At 54.0% G+C, this 25,682-nt stretch overlaps 1 protein-coding gene across 1 annotated transcript in view; it reads left to right on the top strand.

Moving 5' to 3' along the window:
- Window positions 1-2,786: 2,786 nt before the first annotated feature.
- CGN (cingulin) overlaps window positions 2,787-25,682 on the top strand; it is a 45,343-nt gene continuing 22,447 nt past the window's right edge. The window contains exons 1-14 of the mRNA XM_029912471.1: window positions 2,787-4,029; window positions 5,222-5,325; window positions 7,102-7,171; window positions 9,462-9,560; window positions 10,151-10,290; window positions 10,821-10,962; window positions 11,391-11,603; window positions 12,978-13,126; window positions 13,682-13,823; window positions 14,371-14,584; window positions 15,162-15,367; window positions 15,869-16,126; window positions 19,587-19,757; window positions 21,212-21,373. Of these exons, the coding sequence (XP_029768331.1) occupies window positions 2,818-4,029; window positions 5,222-5,325; window positions 7,102-7,171; window positions 9,462-9,560; window positions 10,151-10,290; window positions 10,821-10,962; window positions 11,391-11,603; window positions 12,978-13,126; window positions 13,682-13,823; window positions 14,371-14,584; window positions 15,162-15,367; window positions 15,869-16,126; window positions 19,587-19,757; window positions 21,212-21,373 (3,282 nt within the window). The 5' untranslated portion in view covers window positions 2,787-2,817. The remainder of the gene's footprint in view (window positions 4,030-5,221; window positions 5,326-7,101; window positions 7,172-9,461; window positions 9,561-10,150; window positions 10,291-10,820; window positions 10,963-11,390; window positions 11,604-12,977; window positions 13,127-13,681; window positions 13,824-14,370; window positions 14,585-15,161; window positions 15,368-15,868; window positions 16,127-19,586; window positions 19,758-21,211; window positions 21,374-25,682) is intronic.

Raw genomic sequence — 25,682 nt, 5'->3', positions numbered from 1 at the left:
AAACTGGGGCAGCAACTTGGTATCGAGGTACCCGAGAGCAGAATCCTGCTTTTCCTCCAGCTGGAAGGGCAGTCTCCAAGCTGCTCTGCAGATCATGGGTAGAAGGAGCCCTGGGGAGCTCAAGCAGGTAACTTGCTTGGCTATCAGACAGCTGGAGTGGAGGCAAATCAAACACGCCTACAGACGCCCTGACTGCCGGTCAGTTACATGCTGGAGGGAATTCAGGCAGGCTGTCATTCCCATTATGTGCTGCCGGCCGCCTGCCCATGCCTACGGTGAAGCAGTCCATGTAGCTTATGGTAATTGCTCATCTAACATATTGCAAAGGGAACTGATGCAGTGAGGCTCACTGCATCCAATCGGGAGCAAAAGACTCTCTTCAGGCAGGCTGCCCCTGGGACTGAGGAGTGTTACATCACTTTTGTGCTCAATATGTCACTGCTAATATCTGTTCCCACCAAATGGGAGTCTTACGGCTACCGAAGTGCCAGGGACGCTAGCCTAGATCGGACACCGGTGACCGGGTGCAGTGGCGTTTTTATTCAGATCTCTTGTGGATGTCGGGCTTCTGCTTTCGTACCCAACAGAGGTGCTAACCTTCAATTGCAGTGAGTATGCAGCACTCTGCTTGTGTTTCTTAGGCAAGCAAGCCAGAAGAGGTGGGTAGTCTGGTCTTCAGAGTTTTCAACACATGCACAATTTCTCTAAGATCGTATCCTGCTTTTCTCCTCTTTCCCATGTGAGCATGTGCATGTTGTATTTGCTGACGCTGCGTATTTTTTAATAGGAGCCTGAGACTGTAGGCGCTTGAGCTGTGCGGCTGATCAGGATTTTGAGCGGAGAAGGAGAATAGGATGGGTTGCATCTGGAATGCTGGTGACCAGAAAGATGGCATGTACTCCGTGTTAGGATAACAGGCTTTCATTGTGTGTGAAACTGCTCTGTCCTAGAAATGCAGCTCGGTTCAGCGGTGCTAGCGTGAGACTTCTTGTTTGTCATATGCTTTTTTTGGTTTAGTGTCTCATAACGTTTTAACAATTGCATGTTTGTCTGCTTCTGGGGAGTGGGGGAGATTTTGAAGGAAAAATGCTGCTTACAAACTTCAGAAAGCTATTAATCTCCAGCCTGGCTAATCCTCGCATGAGATGCATTGCTAGTGGGACAAGTAAAAAGGAATCTTCAGTGTTGTCTAAGGTTCTGCACTAAAATTCCCCCTCCCCCTTCCCGAGATATTGGAAACAACAACAAAATCTTGCGCTTGAGAAGCGTGTGTTTAATTTATTTATTTAAGGGGTGTCTGTTGGATAGAGAGAGAGAAAGGGAGTTGAGACTCCTGGGTTCTATTCATGGCTCTGTTGCTGATTTGCTGCATCCTTGGCAAGTCACATAGGCCCCAATCCTAGAAGGATGTCAGCATGGGGGAAAAGCGATTTGTGGGGCTTTGCTTAGGCCCTGATCTGGTGATGGATCACTCTCTGCTTTGAGCACCTTGAATTTCCATGGTCCTGCTTTTAAAGGGCCCTGCCCAGGACGCCTTCTGCTTGTACCTGTTTTTCAGTAATAAACGGAGACTCGTACTAGGCCTGCCAAACTTTAATCTCTTGAACACTGCTCCTTATCTCCAGTGTAAAGAAACGCTGTATCGACAAAGCATTCCAGATTTGAATAGGATTGAGAGAGAGCCTGCCTGCTCTGGTGGGTTATGCTCTGCTTTCATGAAGTTAATCACATGCCTTTATAGTGGTTGAGCTCTTTAGCTTAACAAAGAGGAAGTTTAGAGGTGACTTGATTAGCCTATGTAATGGGGTTCAGTCACCACTGTGGTGCCTCCTGCTGGCTGTCTTGGGAATTGGCAGCAAGACTCCACTTGAAGAGGGCGCTGAGCTATCACTCCTGCTCTAGGACCCAGGTGTCTCCAAGGACCGCGGCATCCTCTTCAGCGACGCAGCCCTCTGGCCGTGCCACACACTGTGCTCCCCTCTTCCGGGGGACAGGCAGTCCGCTGTTAAGCCACTTCCCTTAGTGGCTACTGCAGCTAATTGGCCACTTCCTCATAGCCCCAGTATCCTCTTTGCCCTTGCCTCAGGGCTTCAGCCTGCAAACCCCAGCAGCCAGCCAGGAGCTGTCTCTCGCTCCCCCGGTCCCTGCTAGTGGCACTGCTCTGTCCAGCGTGCTGGCAGTTGTCTCAGCCCTCCCAGGGACACAGTCCTTCCTCCCTGGGCTCCTAGCAGAGAACTCCCCTCCTCTGCCCTGCAGCTCCCTTTTTATATGGCCCTGCTTGGCTGCTCCCCTCGGCCCTTCTCTGATTGGCTGCCCCCTATGCAGCCTCCCTAGGGCTCTATTAACCCCTTAGAGCCCAGTGTGGGGCAGGCGCCCCATCACAGCCTACAAGTACCTACATGGGGAAAAATATTTAATAGTGGGCTCTTCAATCTAGCAGAGAAAGGTCGAACACGAGCCAATAGCTGGAATCTGAAGCTAGACAAACTCAGCCAGGAAATAAGGTGTGTGGGTTTTTAACAGTGAGAGTAACCATTGGAACAATTTACTAAGGGTCATGGTGGATTCTCCATTGTGGGCAATTTTTAAATCCAGATTGGATGTTCCTCTAACAGATCTGGCCTGTGTGATCCAGGAGGGCCGATTGGATGATCGCAACAGTTCCTTCTGGCCTTGAAATCTATAAGCCCAGTTTCCTCAAGCGCAGCCTTGCCAGCAGTTGCTCCTGGCTCCCTACCTAACCCCAGCTGGGCCAGTGGCATGAGAGTGTTTTCCTCTTTCCCCTGCAGGAGGCTGGAGTGCTTTTAACCCCCGGGGATGGAGCGGCATGTGAATGGAGCTATGGCCGAGAAGCCAAACCCCGTGGACTACGGGGTTCAGATCCGATTCATAGATGACCTGAAGGAAATGAAGAAGCCCCAGAAGATCAGGCCCAAGCACTCCAAGGCAGGCTCCTACGGGGTCGCGGTGAGGGTCCAGGGTATCGACGGGCAGCCCTTTGTGGTCCTGAACAGCGGGGCGAAAGGAGAGGACTCCTTCGGGGTGCAGATCAAAAGCGAGAGTAAATACAGGAACCCCGCTCCCAGCCAGTGGCCTGAGCAGCTGCCCCCCAACTCCCTCAGGGAAGGCCCGGGCTCCATCAGCTCTGATTCTGAGCTGCCGGAAAGCCGGTACGTGGCCAGACATTCCCAGTATAACTCCCAGTACAGCACCTCTGACGAGGAGCTGGGCTCCCAGCGCTACCCGAGGGAGACGAGGCCTGTCAGAGCTGAGGCAGCTCATTCCTACCGCAGGGATGGCTCCTCGTCCCCTCAGGGCAGCTCCAGACAGCTGCCACCCCAGAGGCCTTTTGGGGAGGAGCTGAGGAGGACTCAATCTCACAGCTCTCTGTTAAGCCCCAATTCAGAGGAGGGCTATGGCCCAAGCCCTCTTAGCATGCAGAGCGGGGGCACGTACCGATCCCAGGCTCCAGCCAGTGCCAAGAGCAGCAGCACGCTGGACATTGCAGGCAGGAAAAGGACTGACCCCGGCCAGGAATCCCGTGCAGCTTCTGGACGAAGGTTTGTAGGCAAGCAGCCATCGCCAGACCCAGAGTCCTCCGGGCCTCGTCAGCCAGCTGACCAAAGTGACATCGACACGAAGCCGCTGTCCTCGGTGGATTCCCTGATCACGAAGTTCGATGGGAAGGTTCAGCAGAGGGGCCGAGCCGCCGGGAGAAGCCGGATCTCCCTGGAGGAGAGGAAGCGGTCGCAGAGTCTTGACAGCAGGGTGTCCTACCACGACACGGCCGATGCCAGAGAGCTGAGCTCCGTCCAGCTCCAGGATCGCCTCAGGGAAGGGCCGAAGGGCCTGGCCGCCAAACAGCCTGGTGCGGCCAATGCGCCTCGCACCGGCAGCCTGAACCGAGCGCTCCGGGAAGATCTGAAGGAAAACTCAGTCAAGGCCCAGCTGACGCGAAACTGGAGCCATAAAAGCTTGGAGGAGCCTGTCGTTGAGCAGCAGCAAAGTCAAGTGCAATCAGAACTGCAGGTAACTCTTCGTTAGGGGCTCAGGCCTGCCCGGGGCTCAGGCCTGCCCGGGGCTCGGCACGCTGGCCACGCTTTGACACCTATTTCACTCTAAGCACGGGAGTAGCGATGTGCTTGACTTCTTGACAGCCCAGCAAACCACGTGCTGTCGGTGCTCAGGATGGAGCCTTAATCATAGAATCATAGAAGATTGGCGTTGGAAGGGACCTCAGGAGGTCATCTAGTCCAACCCCCTGCTCAAAGCAGGACCAATCCCCAGACAGATTTTTACCCCAGTTCCCTAAATGGCCCCCTCAAGGATTGAACTCACAACCCTGGGTTTAGCAGGCCAATGCTCAAACCACTAAGCTATCCCTCCCCCCCAATTAGCTCTCTGGGCCTCAAGGTCACTGCCCAGGTGATGCCATTGGTCCCTGATCTCAGGATATGCTTCCACTGCAGTCGGGAGGTGTGATGGCAGTAAGGGTAGCAGTGAACCGCCGCTGCCCAGGCTAGCTCCGCCTGGCACCCTGGGGATAGAGTCAAGCCACCCCTGCTCGTGCTGCTGAGACTTTGCTGCTGTGGTTGCCACTAGCTTTGTGCTGCAGTCGCAGCGTAGACGTGCCCTGCCAGACGCTGGTGGTGGCTGCAGCAGTGTGGTTATTCAACCGGAAATCGGCATGCCCCATCTTCTGCTTCTTCCTACCCCAGTGAGGAAGCTGCTCCTCCTCCTTACGGAATGCTGTTCCCAGCTGGCCTATTTCCAAGTGCTTTATGCACTAGAGTTCAATGCCGGGAGCGTAGGTCCCGAGGTGCATTTGACTCAGAAGTTCGCTAGGCCCTTAAGGGCTGCAACCTAACTGCCACCTACACCTAGTTAAATCAGATCCCAGCCACGTTTGCTTGCAAAACTGCTGCTGTTGTCCTCCCCTAACATAGGGAGCACGGTGACGGCGTCATAGGTGGATGCAGATCTTCCTGCTTCAGGGCATAAGCCAAGCACTCATTGCCTGGGCTTAAGAAGAAACTTACCCCGTGGGTAGGTTATTCCATAAAGAGAGTGGTGGGGTTGGCCTGCGCCTTGCGCTGAATCAGCTGGTTCTGGCTGCCATCAGACGGGATACCAGGCTAGATGGGCCCATTGGTCTGATCCCGTCTGGCAGGTCCTACTGCTGTGTAGTGAGCATCAGGTGACGCTTGTCCTGTCTCATTAGCAGCTTAAGTCCACTCCAGACCTTCTGAAAGACCAGCAGGAAGTCTCTCCGCCTGGGAGCAGCGAGTACACCAAGGAACTGATTTACAGCATCCTGAAGGATGGGTGAGTGTTGGGCCGAGCGCTCTTGGGTCCAGTGTTAGGATAGCAGCGTCTGATGTGTAGCTTGCTCTGTTGGAGCATGGGGGACTGGAGGCATTGAGTGCTTCGCTGCCATGGACTATGGGTGACGAGGTGGGGGAGGGAATATCTTTTATTGGACCAACTTCTGTTGGTGAGAGGCACACGCTTTGATGCTTACAGCTCTCACCAACAGAAGTTGGTCTAATAAAAGAGATTCCCTTGCCCCACCTTGTTTCTCTCATATCCTGGGACCAACATGGCTCCAACAACACTGCGTAAACTCACTTTAGTGAAAGAGGTTTCTGAAACAATACAAAGAAGTGCTGTATCATCTCGGGGGTGAGATCAGGGCTGACCAGAGGCAGGGGGTAAAAGGGGGCACAATTGTACCGGGGCCCTGAGCTCAGGGCCCCCCTCCCCAAAACATCTGTAACATTGGTGTAAACAGGGCCGGCTCTGGCTTTTTCGCCGCCACCCCGCGGTAGGAGCCCCGGGGGGAGGGCAGCGAGCCCCGGTGGGGGCTCCGCTCTTCCCCCCCCTCCCCCCGCTGTGGCCCCGCTCTCCCCGGTGGCCAGCTTGGGTGCCTGGTGCCTGGAGCCGGCCCTGGGTGTAAATAAAGTGAAATGGGAGGAGGTGGGGCCCCCGCAAACATGATGTATCAGGGACCCACATTCTTCTCAAAGGGCGGTGGTTCTCAAATGAACTCTGCCCCACAGCTCTCACTAGGGAAATCTATTCTAAACAGGAGCCTAGCTATCGAGTCTGTTACACAGGAGCTCAGACGAGCTGATCACAATGGGCCCTTCTGGCTTGGAATCTGAGTCTCGAAAATCTGGCCCCAGATGTGCAGGAAAATTGGTCCTTTAAATGAAACAAAACTCTGTCCCTTTAAATCTAACCTTGGGATAGGAGTCTAGTGCCCTGGGCATCTTGTGGGAGTGTACGCTTCAGAACCCTTGAACTACAGCTTAGCCCACAAACTAATGACTGTAAGCCTCTTGGCTAAGCGGTAGCGACTCTAGAAAGGTGCAAATTGGCAACCTTGGAGCCGACAAAGGGAATTAATTCCTAGCGTAGTCGCCTTCTGTTTTATATAATCCTGTGGAGGTAGATAATGTCTGTTGGGTGGGAGTACAGGGCAAATGAGGCAGCTGATCCGCTGAACTTAATCACTACAAGGATTCTCTATGGGAAAGCGAGGGTTTAAAGACCACCTCTCTTCTTCCCCCTTTCCCGCCTTGTGGACACTTGACTTGAAACACTCACTTTCAGATTTTCACTCCCCTGGCTTCTTGTAAAGAGGGACTTACCCCTTTACCTTCAATTCATACAGTATGGGCCTCAAACTGCGGGGACTGGTGGACAGAACTTTCCTCTAACTTGCCCCAGAGATGCTCATCTGAAGTGTTACCTGCAACAACATTAAGTTAAAAATTCCGGACAGAAGTGTGTATGTCTCTTAAGTACTTACCTGGTCCCTGTTACCAAAGTACCTGAGCACTTCACAATCTTTAATGTATTTCATCCCCTCAACGCCCCTATGAGGCAGTGAAGAGCAATCATCTCCCTTGTTCATATGGGGAAACTGAGGCACGGAGGGGTTAAGTGACTTGTCCAAGGTCACATGGGTCCTGTGGCAGAGCCGGGATTCAAACCAGAGTCATAAGCGAGGGCCTGCTCTGCTTCTTCCCCCGGTGGCTATGTCCCTTTTTAACCTGAATGATTTTCTTTGTTGGTATTTGCTTGTTTCTTTTTCAGGAGCAAAGAAAGTGAAAGCTCGCTGAAGAGAAAAACCAACCTGATGTTTGAGAAGATCCAAGCGCTCGCTGTAAGTCTCCATACCAGCTTCCCCTTACTTTGCAGAGAGTGACATTCACTCCTGGACGAAGTCCAGTGCAAAAGCCCTGTGAGATTTGTGTGGCACCCGGTTCTCCGCAGAAGGGTGAATTTTTCACCCCCTGTATTATCAAGCCCCGGTGGTGCTGATCGGCCAGGATGACTGCCCTCTCTCTTGGTGTACATCTGCACTGCAGCTGGAAGTGTGATTCCCTGGTTGGAGAGACGTACACCCGCTAGCTCTGATCAAGTTAGTGCACTAAAAATAGCAGCATGCCAGGGCCGCGGGAGAGGCTAACCGTCCTCCTACTTAGCTACTGTTTCACATGGGATTGTTCTCTGGGCAACTTGCATTGCTATGGTAAGACTGCTATTTTTAGTGCACTAACTCAGTCAAAGCTAGCCCAGGAATGTTGACCCGAGCTATAAAATCATGACTGGTGTAGAGAAAGTAGATAAGGAAGTGTTGTTTACTACTTCATAACACAAGAACTAGGGGCCACCCAATGAAATTAATAGGCAGCAGGTTTAAAACAAATAAAAGGAAGTATTTTCTTCACACAATGCACAGTCAACCTGTGGAACTCCTTGCCAGAGGATGTGAAGGCCAAGACCATAACGGGGTTCAAAAAAGAACTAGATAAATTCATGGAGGATAGGTCCATTAATGGCTATTAGTCAGGATGGGCAGGGATGGTGTCCCTAGCCTCTGTTTGCCAGAAGCTGGGAATGAGTGACGGGGATGGATCACTTGATTCCCTGTTCTGTTCATTCCCTCTGGGCACCTGGCACTGGCCGCTGTCAGAAGACGGGGCTAGATGGACCTTTGGTCTGACCCAGTAGGGCCATTCTTACATTCTTCTTATGAGCTGGAAACTTACAGCTGCAGTGTAGACATTACCCTCTTCTCCTGACCAGCACCAATGGGCTGAGCGTCTCCATTAAGCCTTTTAGTTCATCGCAACGATGCAAATCTGTAGCAGGAAAGGGCCTTCCCCAAAGTTTAGCCCTTCTGAGTTGTTCCAGCTCAATGCATTCTGCTGAAAGAATACCCCCCCACACACGCACACCCATTTCTGGGGAGAACTGGTGAAATCGCAGTCTGCTTATAGCTTCATGCAGTGTGTAGCCCACCTGTGGAACGCCCTGTTCCAGGAGGGAGCTGTACTATGTCCAGATTTCTGCAAATATTCATGCCCATGCATGTGAAGATAACAAGGAGAGTCCAATCTCGTACTTGAGGTTTGGGGGTCAGGAAGGATGCTTTTCTCTTGCCCCCCCCCCCCCCCCGCCTCCCAATACGCAGCGTGGTCAGATGCATTGTGGGCTTTTCAGCGGTTGGCCCCAGCTGGAGGTTGGATTCCAGGCTTGACAAGTCGGCGATCTGACAAATGCTTTGCTCTGTAGGGCTCAATATTTTTACCTTTCTGAACTGCAACCGTAAGCAGTTTAAAGCAAGAATGAAAGTTTTGGGGCTGGGACTCTGTGTGTGTGTGTGTGTGTGTGTGTGTGTGTGTGTGTGTTTACATGATCCCATTAGCTGGAAGAGATCAGTTTCTCCTGTGGCCCTGGAATTGGTTTTTTTTTTGTTTTGTTTGTCACCTTCTCCAGGGAAGCAGACAGAAATGACTCTCTCTTTAATACCTAGAATTAGCTGTGTATGAAAGCAACATGGCTTCCTTTCAGGAATCTGCTGTGACGCTGTTGGAGATGTTAACAGAGAGTGCATTTCCCGTTTAATATTCTATATTCAAAGATCTGAACCCATTTTGCCGACTCCACCATTATCGCAGCTCGTCTGGTGCTGGCTGCTGCATGCTGTGCTCGGAGCTTGCCTGACATGACAGCGGTCTTGATTAAAACTGGCATTTCCGAGCCTGCTGCTTGAGGCCCAACATACCTCTGGCAGGACTCGGAGCCATATCTTTTGATGTTGGCATCAGAGGGCTGCTTGCTAGTGTCAGGTGTAAAAAAAAAAAAAAAAAAAAAAAAAGTCTTGCTGCTGTGAATGAGACTGGCATTTCCCCTCCTTAACTTAAGGGAAGTTTAAAATTGGTGGCCCGAACTACTTGAGCATTGAGGGAGAAGGACGGAGAACACTGGACTGGCACTCAGGAGATCTTGGTTCCATTCCTGGCGGAGCTGGGACTTGGCCCCAGGGCTCCAGAGTCTCATCCCAGTCGGTGTCTTAACCACAAGCCCGTCCTTCCTCTCCAGTAATTGACTTCAGGCAGCATCTCCAGGGTGCTTGTGTTACACAAAGAGGGGGCTCTGTCTGACAGGTGGTGCCTCCTGAGGACGCGAGAGCATCTGTTTCCCAGAACAGCGAGCTGAAGAGGAAGGTGGAGGAGCTGCAGCAGAAACTAGATGGAGAGACCAAGGTGACGCCAGTACCTGGTCAGCTAGAGGCACTGGACAGCAAACTCCTGCTTTGCTGGGCGGGCGGTGGGAGGCTGCCAGCCCTATGGAGCTGCCACCCTTCCACTACATTGGGTGGGGGTGGGCTGCAGGGGGGCCTGGGCTCTGGGCTGTCTCCATACACCCCAGCATGGAGTGGGGAGGTTTCGGGGGGAGACTCGGCCAGTGACTCTGTAATTATACTGGTCCAGGGGCTGTAAGTACTGTGTAGGGGTCTCACCCTTTTACTCCTGGACTGGAATATCAGCTGTAGGGCTGCCTGTGGGTTGTGTTCTCTCTCTGCCTACCCCTAACCAGTTCCCTGCACAAACTCATCCCCTTTTTACCCCCTTCCCTCCCCCTGAATTAGGAGTGAGGTGCCTGATCCCCTTAGGACCAGATCCTCCGCTGGCCCAGTTCCGGTGAAGTCAGTGGGCTGGCTTACGCCAGCTCAGGATCTGTTTGCGGGATGCCGCGAGAAACCTTCTCTGAAGCTAGCTGGTGGCAGCGTCCCTTTAAATCCTAGCCCCTCCCTCTTCCGTGGCCGCTAACGCTCTATTCTCCCCTCTCCCAGCTCCGCCAGAAAGCAGAGCAGGCCGGGAGCGGTGCTGCTCGCAACCTGGAGAGCCGGCTGGAGGAGGCGCAGGACGAGTGCAGGCGCCTCAAGGGGGCCTTGGAGAAGACGACCCAGGAGCTGAAAAGCCGCTTGCAAGAGTAGGAGCCGTTTCTTGCGTCTGGGGTGGGCTATGCGGGTCCTGGCAGAGCGCTAATGATCCTCGTGCTGGATACCGTGCTCGCCCTCATTAACAAGCCCTTTCCACCCGCTGAGTTAGGCTGCAGGCATCCCTGTGTTATAGATGGAGAAACTGAGGCACAGAGGAGGAAGTGACCTGCCTTATCTAGCTGATCCTAACTGCCTGAAGGCCATTAATGGCTTTGTCCTCTTAAGGTACTTTACCCCACTTGAGGTATTATCCCCATTGTACAGCTGGAGAACTGAGGCACAGGGTAGATGGAATGACTTGCCCAAGGTCCCACAGGGAGTCTGTGGCCGAGGCCAGGAATCGGACTCCGGTCTCCTGACTCCCAGCCCAGAGCCCTACCCACTAGGCCACCTGGCCCCTGAGGGGGATCACAGCAAGCCGGTGTCTGGGCCAGAATTGTATCTGGGGCTCTGGCTGTACTGTGCTGAGACCGGGCTCTGCCCTGGCTGGCTCTGAACAGGCTCGCATGGTCTCCTCTAGGCTGATGGAAGTGAAAGTTGCCAGAGAGCAGGCAGAGGACAAACTGGGAGACGTGGAAGAGCAGCTAATGGGGATGCATGAGGAGCTGGACAGGCTGCGGAAAACCTCGGTGGACTCTGCAGACAGAGACGAGCTCATGAAGGTACGTGACTCTCGCCGCCCGATCGCGCGTCTTGGATCCTGAGTGCGCCGTGGGCCCGGTTCTCAGCCGGGGTAAATGGATGAGGCTGTTGAAGCCGACGGTGCTGCGCTGAATTACAGCACTGGGGGAGCAGGGCCTCTCCCTGAATCAGCGTTTCAACGATAATCCCTAGCGCCCTTCACCCCTCCGCACTGGAGGTCAGTCTCATTATCCCCACTGAGCGATGGGGAAACCGAGGCACAGAGGCGCAGTAACTTGCCCAAGGTCACCCTGCAGGCTAGTGGCAGAGCTGGGAATGGAACCCAGGTTGCCAGAGTCCCGGTCCAGTGCTCTATCCACTAGCCAAGATTGCCTCTCTACGGCACTGCTAGAGATGTATCGCATAGCTCCAGGTGGCGAAAGCATCTCTGTCCCTGCCCTCCCCTCAGGAGCTGCTGGAAACCAGAGAGGAGCTGGAAGAGATCCTCAACGCCAAACAGAAGCAAGAAGAACATCTGCGGCTGCGGGAGCGGGAGCTGACGGCGCTGAAAGGAGCCCTGAAGGAGGAGGTGGCGAATCACGACAAGGAGCTGGACCGGGTGACACAGCAGTACCAGAGCGACATGGACCAGCTGAGGCGAAACATGGAGGACGTGTCTCAGGTAAAGCCACAGACGCGTGAAATGGAAGCGAAAAGCGAACACGTTGGGGGAACGGCTGGCGTCTGCTAGGAGATTAAGGCTTGCTCGTCTTACGGACTGGATTTATAAACCATAGAAAATCATAGCAGTGCCCTGCTTCCCTTAAATGCCCTCCCCGCCCCGAGTTATTTTTCGGTTGGCTACGACCTTTGCTTCCTGTCCTAAAGTATCCTAGGGAGTAGTGTGGCCATGGGCGCTGCACGTCCCTGCTCAGCGACGGTGACACTCTGGGCTATACCAGAAAGTTGCACCAGTTTTAACTTAGGGTGTGATCTCTCTTAAACAGCTTTCTAGCTGGTTCAGAAAGCTCCGTGGATGCTCATTTTGGTCAGAACCTGATTTATTTCTGCTCCGCGCCGCTGACCAGAATCCGCGTCCATGCAGCCTTCGGTGATTTAACGAAAGCCGGTTTAAAAGAGGTCACAGCTTCACTTAAACTGGTGCAACGTCTCAGATGCTGCCTTGGTCGGTGAAAAGGGGCACTGTACTTAGCGCTCCTCCTCCCCCAGCACTGAACTTCTGACTCCGCTGACCAAGCGCTACTGTGGGTGCTCAAATCACTTGCTTAAGTGATAGCTCGAATACGTCTCTCCGTGGTGCTGAATTCTGCTGTGTTACGCTAGTATCCAGTTGGAGGAGCTCCCTAGATTTTAGAGAAGCTGCTGCAGATGACCCTGGTGTAACGAAGGACAGGATCTAGGCTGGGTGTGCATTGGAAGCATAGGCGCCGACTTCCCCTCTTTCCTGTGGGTGCTCGACCTCCCGTGTGCCCCCGGCCCTGCCCCCACTCCACCGCTTCCATGAGGCCCCGCCTCTTCCCACCCCTTCCCTCCCCCCATTCCAACCCCTTCCCCAAAGTCCCTGACCCAACTCTGCCCCCTCCCTGCCAATATTCCAACTCCTTCCTCAAATCCCTGCCCCGGCTCCGCCTCCTCCCCTGAGCGCACCATGTTCCCATTCCTACCCCCCTCCTGGAGCGTGCTAACGCTGCCAAACAGCTGTTTGGTGGCAGCTAGGTGGGAAGCGCTGGGAGATAGGCGGAGCAGCGGGGACGTGGCGCGCTCAGGGGAGGAGGTGGGGCAGGGGGTGAGGGGAGCTTGCCTGCTGGTGGGTGCAGAGCACCCACTAATTTTTCCCCATGGGTGCTCCAGCCCCGGAGCACCCACAGAGTTGGCGCCTATGATTGGCAGCATCCACTGAGTACACGCAAAGCCGTAAGGAACCCTGTGTAAATTTTACAGAGGTTTCTACGAAGGCATAACCTTCCCCAGCCTTCTTGCAGTAAATGCACCCAACCCAACAGCAAATGCTTGACAGCTTCGTTCCTGTCCCCAGGACCAAGCCAGTCTAGAGCTCGAGAGGCAGAAAATCAACTCGATAGTGAGGAACCTCCAGAAGGAGCTGGAGGAGAGCAACGAGGAGACCGGCCACTGGAGGGAGATGTTCCAGAAGAACAAGGAGGAGCTGCGCAGCACCAAACAGGAGTGAGCTCTCATGGATGCGCCGTGTCCGTCCCAGGATCGCAGCTGTGACTGGGCGTGGTCAGCTAGTGCCGATCTGCCCAGGGGCTAGAGTGGCCCTAAAGGGTTCAGCTGCTCCATTTTATCCAGTCAAACTTCTTTCCTGTAAATCCAGGAAAGGTGACTGGGGGATGTCTCCAGACCTGTCTCTAGGGTGTCATTCCAGGGAGAATCAAGGCAGGATTCTTGGCTTGGGCTCACTGGCAGAAGCTGTGATGTGGCCGGTGGACAGGCTTACAGGTGACTGGCATTGCCGATGCAGAGCCCAGCAAGGAGGTGCACGGTGCCTCTCTCTGATCATGTCCGCATTACCCAAGGGAGGACGGGGGGGTCATGTAGCTCAGGCTCGGCTGGTGTGCACAGGGCATGCTGCCACCATCTGAGTCTCTGCACCCCTCCTGGTGACCTTCATAGGCTTTCTTCCCACTCAGCCCAGCTTCCCCCAGGGTCAGACTCCCCACGGTTCTCCCATGGGGCAATGGGGAGCCCACCTGGCACTACTTCTCTTCCTGCACGCAGGCTCATGCAGGTGAAACAGGAGCGGGAGGAGTTTGAGGAGGAGCTGCGGGAGCTGCGGCAGCGGTTCTCGGCCATGCGGGTGGAAGTGGACCAGGTCAGGAACAGCACCGTGGATGCCGGCCAAGCAGAAGCCCTGAAGAAGGTATGATGGGCAGGGCGTGGTCAGAAGGAAGGTGGCTCTTGACTCCTAGAGGAGCTGTGTGAACTGCCTGAAGGTTGGGGCCTGGTTCTCACGGGTACCAACGCCTCTTCAGGCCACTCTGGTAGCAGAAAGGTGCCTTAAAATGAGCTCTCTGAGATCCCCATGGCACGTGGGGCTACTGTACCACTGGTGTAACCGCTGGCATAGAGGGCAGGGTAAGGGAGTGATCAGAGCTTGCCCCACTATTCTCTGCTTCCCAGGGCCCAGGGGGTTATGGCTAGAGCGGGTCAAGAATCTTTTGCCGAAAAGGTTCGTGTTCGTTCTCTCTCTCTCTCTCCCCAAATGGGGACAGGAAAAAACACTTCCTGCCCAGGCCTAGCTACCACAACGCAGTGGCCTTAACGGGGACCACCGCTATGCTGGGGGTAGCAGGCTCTCTGGGAGCCTAGGCCGCTGGCTACCTCGTGAGCACCTCCAGGACACCCAGAGCTTGGGGCGTGTATTCGATGCTCTTTAAAGCCTGTCAGCAACTCTCCTCCTCCCGCAGGAGCTGCGTCAAGCCCAAGAGGAGCTGAGGGAGCTGGCTTCAGAGAAGCAGGCCCAGGACGAGCTGGTCCACCAGAGGGAGCGGGAGCTGGCCGCCCTGAAGGGGGCGCTCCAGGAAGAGGTGGCCAGCCGTGACACGGAGGTAGAGCAGCTGAAGCAGCAGTTCCAGAAGAACTTGCAGCAGCTCAGGAAGGACTACGACGAAGCTGCCAAGGCAAGAGCCTAGGGTCTCCCAGCTCGGACCCCCGATAGCAGAGGACTGCCGGGAATGCCTATCCCGGCCTGACCTCAAGCCAGGCGTGCTGAAGGCTGCACACCTGGGTAACTGGCACCGGTGGGCAGTGACTAGAGCAGCTCAGGGGGGGAGTGGGGCACAGGACTGTACCCAGGCCACAGATCTGGGACGCCTTCTGCATAGCTTGTATTGCTGCACCTTCCCCCTGAGATGGCAGCAAATCTCTGAGCCCACAATGCCCCTGGGCGTGTCTGGCTCCGTGCTGCCTCCATCTCCTTGGAGTTCCGTCATATGCTCCATTTCCCACCCCCCAGCCACCTCCCGTTGACCCAGCAAGCGAGAGGTGCTGCCTCTTGCAGAGATGCCCGCTCACTGTGCATGGGGCCATAGTGGAACGGGCACCCTCTGTCCAAAGATCCGCACCTGTGAGCCCGTTGGCCCTCCACTGGGCAGAAGCCTCTGGAGATGTGCTCCTGTGAGTGCCGGCTTCCCATGTGCCAGCGGATGGTGTCCAGGTCTGGCCCTGGACTCACCTGTACATGTTTTCTTGCCCGGCGTGCAGGTGGCCGTGGAGAGCGAGAAGGAGGCCACGGAGCAGATGAGGAAGGCCGTGGAGTCCGCTCTGCGGGAGACACAAGAGGAGAACGACGACTTGAGGAGGAAGATCCTGGGCCTGGAGATGCAGGTCAAGGAGTACAGGCACTTCTCCGAGAACTGGGAGGGCTCGGAGGCCAGGCTCCGGGAGAAGATCGGCAAGCTGGAGGTACATGAGGGCCGCAGCACTGCCCTGCATACAGACCCACCTCCTTCCCCAGAGGAGCCTCTTGAAGGCCCCATGGTGCTGGGTGCTGCACAGACCTAAAGAAAGTCAGTGCCTCAGGGCATGTCTACGCTATAAAGTTAAGTCGGCCTATAAAGTTACAGCCACTACTAATCACTGCCCCGTGATTCGTGTCCACGCTGCTCTTCTTCTGTCAGTGGGACACGTCCTCACCAGGAGCGCTTCCACCAACTTTAGAAGGGTAGTGTGGGGGGGCTGAGAGTCCCGGCAGGGAGCCGAGAGCCCAGGGGGATCCACGCCCGGTGTCCGGTCGGCTGCCCCATTCCTAGCGGGGAGCTGAGAAGCCTGCGGGGCAGCCTGAGCCAGGAGCGGAGGCAGCACAGCCGCCCTGCTGGGGAGCCGGCGTGTCAATGTCACGGCTCCAGCTCAGCCCCTGAAGTCCCTGGGAGCTTTGTGTTTCTCTGAGAGCTCCTCCCCTTCCAGGCTGATCGCAGACAGATGGAGGAATCCTTGGAGGAGGCGGTGGAGCAGGAGCAGGAGTTGCTGATGGCCAAGAGGTCTCTGGAGAGCCGCCTGGAAGAGGCCCAGAGGAGTCTCAGCCGGCTGTCTCAGGAGCACCAGGTGCTGAACTCCTCGCACCAGGAGGAGCTGAAGCAGAAGGAGCAGCTGAGGAGGACCAAGAATGAGCTGGAGGAGCAGAAGAGGCTGCTGGATAAGACCACAGAGAAGCTGACCAGAGAGGTTTGTGAGATGCCTCAGGTGATGTCACCAGCTTAAAGCCTGGGGGAGGGGCCAGGTGTTGCCTATGGTAGGGTTACCATTCGTCCGGATTCCCCCGGACATGTCCGGTTTTTAGAGTTAAAAATAGCGTCCGGGGGGAATTTTGTAAATGTCCGGACTCCCCCCCCAGCAGAGCGCGCGCTGCTGACAGGGCAGCCGGACGGACGGTGCCACTTACATGGGGCTCCGACAGCCAGAGAGAGCCCCTCCTCCGCTTCCCCCTCCTCTCCCCTGCAGCTGAGAGCACTCCCTCCCTGCATTCGCAGATCACCAGCTGGCCGTCGCACCGGCAGTCTGGAGCTCCTCCCCCTGCTCCTCCTCCCCAGCACACTGGTCTGAGCGGCAGAGTAAGGGGGCTAGGGGGTCGGAGAAGGGGCAGGGAGGTTCTGGAGGGAGCAGTCAAGAGACAGGGAGGGGCTTTCTGGAGGTGGGGGTGTGGATAAGGGTTGGGGCAGTCAGGGGGCAGGTAGGGGGTAGGGTCCTAGGGGGCCAGTTAGGATGGGGGGAGGGTCTCAGGAGGGGGCAGTCAGGAGACAAGGAGCAGGGGTAGGGTTGGGGGTCCTGAGGGGGGCGGGAAGTGGGAGGGAGTGGAAGGGACTGGGGCGGGGCTAGGGCAGGACTGGGGCGGGGCTAGGGCAGGACTGGGGCAGGGCTCCTCCCGTCCTCTTGTTTGCTTGCTGAAATATGGTAACCCTAGCCTATGGTGTCCCATGGCTGCTTGGATCAAGTTATTGCACTGCATGCTGGGACATGTAGTCTCTGTGGGGTGTGGCCAACTTAGTCCTGAGAAGCTCACACTTAAACCTCCCCCCCCACCCCACCAATCTTACACTGGTGGCATTTGCTACCAACAAGGGGAGAGGCCTCTGTTTGCAAAGGGCTGGGATTCGGATCTGTCCAGCAATTAGGGTGACCAGATAGAAACTGTAAAAAATCAGGACGGGGGGCTGGGCTGGGGAGGGGTAATAAGTGCCTATATAAGACACAGTCCTGAATAATGGGACTGTCCCTATAAAATCGGGACATCCGGTCACCCTACCAGCAACCTGCTTGAAAACAGGACTTGGCTGCGTTGAAATGTTAACGCTAAGACGCATCAGGTTCATAAGCCGTTCCGCTCCACCCCACCATGGTGTCCTGTTGACTGGGGGGGCTTTCAGAGACATTGGGCTTGATCCTCTGAACGTCAACTGGGGTCACCAACTGATTAGGTGGCTGCACCCTACCTGGGCCGTACTAGCACACAAGGTGGGGAGGTGGTCTTCTAGGGGACGCCTCTCTTCTCCCTGTTAGGCAACCGGCCTGCCCACTCCCAGCTAACACATCCGGCCCAGCCAGCAGCAAGCACCGCCGGTCACTGTATTTTGCTCCTGCTCACAGTTCTGTCTGGGAGCCCTTTAATAAAGCACACACGGAATAGTCTTTCTGCTTCCTCTTCCTCCGGCTAGAGTAGAATTTAGTCTTTTAATCTCCGGCGCTAGCAGAAGCCAATGAAACCTTTTGGGGGGGAAAACAAGTTAGTCATATCCTTAGCCATAGAACGAGATGGTTCTCGGGTGTATCGTTCTAGCTTGTGAGCAGCTAATACGTGACTAGGAGTTGCCATGCAGCTGTCCTACAAGCTCTGACACTTCCGTTTTTGTTTATAAGAGGCTCTCTTAACCCCTTGTGAGCTAGTATTTCATCAGCTTGTACGAGAGTGGCCTCTACTGCGCTAGGCACAGAGGGCAGGGTAAGGGTCTCAAACCCTGTAAGAGACCCCAGCAACTGCAGGGAGCTTTTACAGATAAAGTCAAGCTTTTAATAATCCCTGGCTTTTATCTAGTGCTCCTGATCAGTAAATCCCAAAGGAGGTCTGTACCATTGTCCCCATTTTGCAGATGCAGAAGCTAAGGCACAGAGCAGGGAAGTAACTGGGCCAAGGTCACCCAGCAGGCCAGAGGCAGAGCTAGGAATAGAGCCCCCGGTCTCCTGAGGTCCAGTGCACTGTCCACTAGGCCACACTACTTCCCATTTAGGTGTTTCCAGTCTAGGTTACAGATAACGCAGCGAGGAACAATAACTGGCCGTTGTGGGAAGCGAGCAGTAAAGCAGGTGACGCCTCTTAGACAGGGGCGGCTCTAGCTTTTTTGCCGGTCCCGCGGATTCAGCGGCATGCCTGCAGGAGGTCCGCCGGTCCCGCGCCTTTGGCGTACCCGCCGTTGAATTGCCGCTGAATCTGCAGGACCGGCGGACCTCCCGCAGGCATGCCGCCGAAGGCTGCCTGACTGCCGCCCTCACGGCGACCGGCACACCGCCCCCGGCACTTGCTTGGAGCGCTGGTGCCTGGAGCCACCACTGCTCTTAGGAGAGATGCTCGTTGTTGCAGCAAAAGCTTCTCTGCCGCTCTGCCAGCGACCCTCCAGATTCTCTCCAACGCTGCAGGGTAGGAAAGTTATTACTTGCTCAGTGCCTGACACAAGGGGACGGCCAGATCGTTACACAGTGTCTCATGGCTGCCAACTCCATTTGTCGCCACGGCTTACAGAGCTGACACTTGGCGTTCGGCTGGGATTCTGCAGAGCCGACTAGTGACAGGCGCGGCGGGCTGGCCTGCTAGCTGGAGCGCATGTGGCTCGTGCTGCTGTGGCTTGGCTCTCCAAGGGGTGGCATTGGGAGCTTGCCCAGTAGAGTAACTGGAGCTGCCTTGCAAAACCAGCTGAAATATGGAGCCACCTGGAAGGTGCTGAGCCACCCAGCTTGGGAGGATATTCACATAGATGAGCTTTTCTTCCCTGCTAGTTTCCATAAAACCCATTACATCTTCCCGGCTCACTAGAGACCCCAGGGGATGCAGCACCCTGGCATCTCCCGGGTGCTAGAAGATTTGGGAGTTGTAGGGTGAACTCTGGTATCCATTCTGCAGCCCTCTGGCCCCGCCAGGCTTGCTAATGAACTTCACTGGAGGATGAGCTCTGGTGCTCGGATTACCCCAGCGATAGGTGCTGTATAAATCTAAGCTGTGCTGCTGGGTGACCTGCAAGGACTTCGTAATGCTGGCCCCAGCCGGGTTAGCCAGCTGCGTTTAATAGGCATTTCTGTGCTAAATCTCTGTTTTGAGTTCAGCTTTGCACATCTCCTTTGGACATCAGTGCCACTCCTAGCCGCCTCAGCTCTGTCGTTCAAACCAAATGTCTGGGGGGAAAAGGGGAAAGTCCAGCTCACTGACCAGTATTGTAGGGACACCCTCGTATTTCCTTCTCTTCCTCCTCATGGTGGGTCTAAACCTACTAGAGCTCCCTTCCCTCCGCTCCTATTGAAGTTAACTGGGATTCCCCCGTGTGACTCCAATGGCATCGTTGATCCCCATGTGGCCTGGGGGAGGTGGTTGGTCGTGGACACTAATTGTGGGTTCCTAAGTACTCCTTCTCCTGTGCTCTAGCTGGACCAGATGGCCCAGGAGTCCCACCGCTCACTGGCCATGCTGCAGTCGCAGCTGGAGGAGTACAAGGAGAAGTCACGGAAGGAGATTGCAGATTCCCAGAAGCAGGCCAAGGACCGCAGTGCAGAGGTGGAGAAGATGCAGTTCACCATGGGCCGGCTGCAGGACGAGGTAGACCACTGGCTCTCTGGTGGTTCGTCTTGCTCACAACCTGTCTTCGGAGAGGGCGTCTACGATGCGTTTGCCAGGAATCACTAGCGCAGGGAAGATGCGAACGTCCCTCGTCCACTTTCAAATTACCCAGTGTAACCAAGTCGTGCATTTTCCCTGCCTCAGGCAAACTTCCTGCTCAGCTCAGGCCTTGATCTGAAGGCAAGCGTAGCCCTGTTAGCACACAGGAGAATACAGGAGCAGCAGCCAGTGTAACTCTCGGCAGTACTAGAGCTCCCTTGCCCCCAATTCCAGTGGAAGAGGCTGCGCTACCTGAGACTGGCTGCTTTGTATCCTTGAAGTCAGCTGTGCTCAAGGGCATTGCGGGGGCTGTATCGCCAGCAATCACAGATCAGATCTGCTCAGTAGACAAGTAAAGGGATGAGTGTCTGTAACAGCAAGCGCCAGCAGGGACCAGAGTCGGGCTGGGCGCCGTCTGGCTCCCACATGGGCAGCAATAAAGATCCTGCAGTCAGAATTTAGTGATTCTGTTTGTGAGCCAGGAAAGAGTCTCCCTCCCTCTTGCATCGCTGGGGGGACCTGGGGACAGACTCTGGTTCCCTCCCCTGGAGCTGGGCTGGGCTGGCCCTCCCTGGCTAAGAGGAGTGACAGGTAGTGGAATCTCCCTTGAGTTCAGTCAGCTGCTCTGCTCCGACTGGGAGCACAGACTGGACAGATCGAAGCTGGAGTAATTCCCGCCGTCCGCGTGAAATTGCAGCATCTCGGCCTGCCTGAGACCAGAAACCTCCAAGGTGCTTCCCGGGAAACCCACGAGCCCGGTGCTGAGCCCAGCATGTGCGGGTGGGGTGGGGTTGTGCCCTCGCAGGGCTGGAGAGCTCTCCCCGGCTATACCGAATCCAGCTGCTGTTCAGAGGGCCCCTCGCTACCTGAAGTACATAGCTTGGTGGTGTCTGGCCCCTCCTAAACCTGTTAATCACCCTGATGACAGAACTGGGTGTTCTCCGGTATGCAGAGAGCAGATCACTGGTACTATGCGTGGGTGCCCAGATGTGTCCTTAGACCAGAGCCTGCTGGGTGCGGGGGAAGAGTCTCCTCTCGCCACCCAGTGCAGAAACAGGGGCTGTTGCTCTTCTCTCCCTCTCTTCCAGCCGAAGCAGGTTGGCCACGGCTGTCTGCACGGCTCGCTAGCGCTGCAAGCATCAACCACACGGTATCACCAGAGACCCCTAGGTGGTTCGTTCCAGGGTTGGCACCACACTGGTCCTATCTGGCCCAGCCTTTGCTTCTCCCCCCACCATGATCCTCTGCTTTGTCCAGCTGCTACACCTGTGAGCCAGCCTTATATTGTGGTCACTAGGGGAGATCTTCAGATGCCTGGCACGTGCAGCTTTCTGCAGGCTCTGGGGGAACGCTGGGGGAGCGCGGTAGCTCTCTGATGCCGTCTCTTCCTGCAGATCACGCGGCTGAAGCAAGCACTGCAGGACAGCCAGGCCGAGCGGGAAAGTGCCATGCTGGATAAGGAAGTGCTGGCCCAGCGCCTGCAGAACCTGGAGCAGGAGGTGGAGTCCAAGAAACGCTCCCAGGACGATCGCTCTCGGCAGGTCAAAGCGCTGGAGGTTCGTTTGCTCTCCCTGACCCTAGTGCCGCTTTGAACTCCTCTGGCACAGGGAGCTCACTGGTCTTTATGACCAAGTCCCCATCTCCACTGGCCTCCTTGCTGCGATCCTGTCTGTGCCGTCTTCCTCCAGAACGTCTCACCGGTACTAAATCCCCACGCACAGAACGTAGCGTTGTTCTCTGTTCCGCCGCAGAACGGGTGGGACAGCGAAACTGCAACTAGTTCCTTTAGCATGGCACAGAACGGTGCGACGCACCCCAGCCCCGACACCCTGCCTGGGACCCCCAACAACACTCTGGTGACTAGACTGCCCTGGTACCAGTACTGCCTCTCATGCTTGCAGCCCCAGTAATGGCGTAGCTGGGGAACACAGGCCCATAGTCTCATCCATGAGTATGCAGTGGGTGGGGGCTGTATCTCCAGGTCTCGTTCCCCAGAGTCCAAGCCTCTGGATTGGCCTGTTTTAGTGCTACCGCTATGTAGGTGCTGGTCAAACGCTGCTTCTCCCCAGGAGCACCTGTAAGCACACTGTCTGCTCTCCCCTCCAGCACGTGCAAACAGCAGGTCGGTTAATGCTGATTGCTGAGGTTCTGGGCCAGTAGGAGCCTGATGGTCACAGCCTTTCCTTAGGCCAAACTCCCACTGACTGCATGTCGGGGGCTTTTTGTGACGTAACCCTGCCCCCCCTCCCCATAGTGGTCATGAAACCATCAGAGTTAGTAGAGCCCAAATAAAGAACAGGAGTACTTGTGGCACCTTAGAGACTAACAAATTTATTAGAGCATAAGCTTTCGTGGGCTACAACCCACTTCTTCGGATGCATATAGAGTGAAACATTGAGGAGATATATATACACACATACAGAGAGCATGAACAGGTGGGAGTTGTCTTACCAACTCTGAGAGGCCAATTAAGTAAGAGAAAAAAAAAACACTTTTGAAGTGATAATCAAGATAGCCCAGTACAGACAGTTTGATAAGAAGCAAGTGTGAGAGTACTTACAAGAGGAGATAGATTCAATGTTTGTAATGGCTCAGCCATTCCCAATCCCTGTTTAACCCTGAGTTGATTGTGTCTAGTTTGCATATCAATTCCAGCTCAGCAGTCTCTCGTTGGAGCCTGTTTTTGAAGTTTTTCTGTTTTAAGATAGCCACCTGCAGGTCTGTCATAGAATGGCCAGACAGGTTAAAGTGTTCTCCCACTGGTTTTTGAGTATTATGATTCCTGATGTCAGATTTGTGTCCATTAATTCTTTTGCGTAGAGACTGTCCCGTTTGGCCAATGTACATGGCAGAGGGGCATTGCTGGCACATGATGGCATATATCACATTGGTAGATGTGCAGGTGAACGAGCCCCTGATGGTATGGCTGATGTGATTAGGCCCTGTGATGATGTCACTTGAATAGATATGTGGACAGAGTTGGCATCGGGCTTTGTTACAAGGATAGGTTCCAGGGTCAGTGTTTTTGTTCAGTGATGTGTGGTTGCTGGTGAGTATTTGCTTTAGGTTGGGGGGTTGTCTGTAAGCGAGGACAGGTCTGTCTCCCAAGATCTGGGAGAGTGAAGGATCATCTTTCAGGATAGGTTGTAGATCTCTGATGATGCGCTGGAGAGGTTTTAGTTGGGGGCTGAAGGTGACAGCTAGTGGTGTTCTGTTGTTTTCTTTGTTGGCCCTGTCTTGTAGGAGGTGACTTCTGGGTACTCGTCTGGCTCTGTCAATCTGTTTTTTCACTTCAGCAGGTGGGTATTGTAGTTTTAAGAATGCTTGGCACCCTAACATCAGGCTTGTCTGGTTATGTGGACTCTCTCCTCAGACCCTATGCTACCAGCACTCCTAGCTATCTTCGAGATACTACTGACTTCCTGAGGAAACTACAATCCATCGGTGATCTTCCAGAAAACACCATCCTGGCCACTATGGACGTAGAAGCCCTCTACACCAATATTCCACACAAAGATGGACTACAAGCTATCAGGAACAGTATCCCCGATAATGTCACAGCTAACCTGGTGGCTGAACTTTGTGACTTTGTCCTCACCCACAACTATTTCACATTTGGGGACAATATATACCTTCAAGTCAGCGGCACTGCTATGGGTACCCGCATGGCCCCACAGTATGCCAACATTTTTATGGCGGACTTAGAACAACGCTTCCTTAGCTCTCGTCCCCTAACGCCCCTACTCTACTTGCGCTACATTGATGACATCTTCATCATCTGGACCCATGGAAAAGAAGCCCTTGAGGAATTCCACCATGATTTCAATAATTTCCATCCTACCATCAACCTCAGCCTAGATCAATCCACACAAGCGGTCCATTTCCTGGACACTACTGTGTTAATAAGCGATGGTCACATAAATACCACCCTGTACCGGAAACCTACTGACCGCTACACTTACCTACATGCCTCCAGCTTCCATCCAGGACACACCACACGATCCATTGTCTACAGCCAAGCTCTAAGATATAACCGCATTTGCTCCAATCCCTCAGATAGAGACAAGCACCTACAAGATCTCTATCAAGCATTCTTAAAACTACAATACCCACCCGCTGAAGTGAAAAAACAGATTGACAGAGCCAGACGAGTACCCAGAAGTCACCTCCTACAAGACAGGGCCAACAAAGAAAATAACAGAACACCACTAGCTGTCACCTTCAGCCCCCAACTAAAACCTCTCCAGCGCATCATCAGAGATCTACAACCTATCCTGAAAGATGATCCTTCACTCTCCCAGATCTTGGGAGACAGACCTGTCCTCGCTTACAGACAACCCCCCAACCTAAAGCAAATACTCACCAGCAACCACACATCACTGAACAAAAACACTGACCCTGGAACCTATCCTTGTAACAAAGCCCGATGCCAACTCTGTCCACATATCTATTCAAGTGACATCATCACAGGGCCTAATCACATCAGCCATACCATCAGGGGCTCGTTCACCTGCACATCTACCAATGTGATATATGCCATCATGTGCCAGCAATGCCCCTCTGCCATGTACATTGGCCAAACGGGACAGTCTCTACGCAAAAGAATTAATGGACACAAATCTGACATCAGGAATCATAATACTCAAAAACCAGTGGGAGAACACTTTAACCTGTCTGGCCATTCTATGACAGACCTGCAGGTGGCTATCTTAAAACAGAAAAACTTCAAAAACAGGCTCCAACGAGAGACTGCTGAGCTGGAATTGATATGCAAACTAGACACAATCAACTCAGGGTTAAACAGGGATTGGGAATGGCTGAGCCATTACAAACATTGAATCTATCTCCTCTTGTAAGTACTCTCACACTTGCTTCTTATCAAACTGTCTGTACTGGGCTATCTTGATTATCACTTCAAAAGTGTTTTTTTTTTCTCTTACTTAATTGGCCTCTCAGAGTTGGTAAGACAACTCCCACCTGTTCATGCTCTCTGTATGTGTGTGTATATATATCTCCTCAATGTTTCACTCTATATGCATCCGAAGAAGTGGGTTGTAGCCCACGAAAGCTTATGCTCTAATAAATTTGTTAGTCTCTAAGGTGCCACAAGTACTCCTGTTCATTTTGCGGATACAGACTAACACGGCTGCTACTCTGAAACCTGTCATAGAGCCCAAATGTTCACCTGTTTTTAAGAAGGACTCTTTCAGCTCCACATCCTAGGCTGTGGGGCTCTGAATAGGTACTCAAGAACAATAATCAAACTTTCTTGCAACAGCCACGGGCTTCGTGCTGTTAAAGGCAACTGCTAACGAGCAACTATATCTGCTGTAACTGGGATTTTTAAAACCAAGCGCTTGTAGATGTTAGACTAAAACCAACCAAGTAAGTTTTTAAAAGGAGCCAGCTGTTGCATCTGTGTAATGGTGAGACAAATCACCAGGGAGCGAGACTCTGGAAGCTGCCTGGCTAGAAATGACAAGGAGGACTCTGTTTTGAGGGAGAGCTGAGAGTTTACCCCAATGTTTCGCCCACGGCTAAGAGCAAATAAGAAAGCATGCACTCAGTCCAGGAGAGCATCTGCGCTGTCTGTGGCACAAAGCCTGCTTTGAACAGCAGAGGGCAGAGTTGTCTTCAGAGTCTCTCATTCACTTGGAAACAGGACCTTTTGTTTAACACTTTCTTTAATTGCCAAGTAACTGATTTAGTTTCAGCTCTTTCAAGCCTTGCAGCATAATTGTTCGTGGCAGAGACTTGCTCTGTTTCCGGGGTTCTTTATTTATGGATTTATAAAGCAGCTATTTTGGTCTGAATGCCAACAGCAGGCTTGAGATTCTTTGGGCAGGTCTGTAGTGATCTGCAACC

This window comes from Terrapene carolina, unplaced genomic scaffold (assembly GCF_002925995.2).
Source record: "Terrapene carolina triunguis isolate 2854851 unplaced genomic scaffold, T_m_triunguis-2.0 Scaffold227, whole genome shotgun sequence".
Taxonomy (NCBI): Eukaryota; Metazoa; Chordata; order Testudines; family Emydidae; genus Terrapene; species Terrapene triunguis.
The sequence above is the reverse complement of the archived record's forward strand: the minus strand, read 5'-3'. Positions and strand labels throughout refer to the sequence as shown.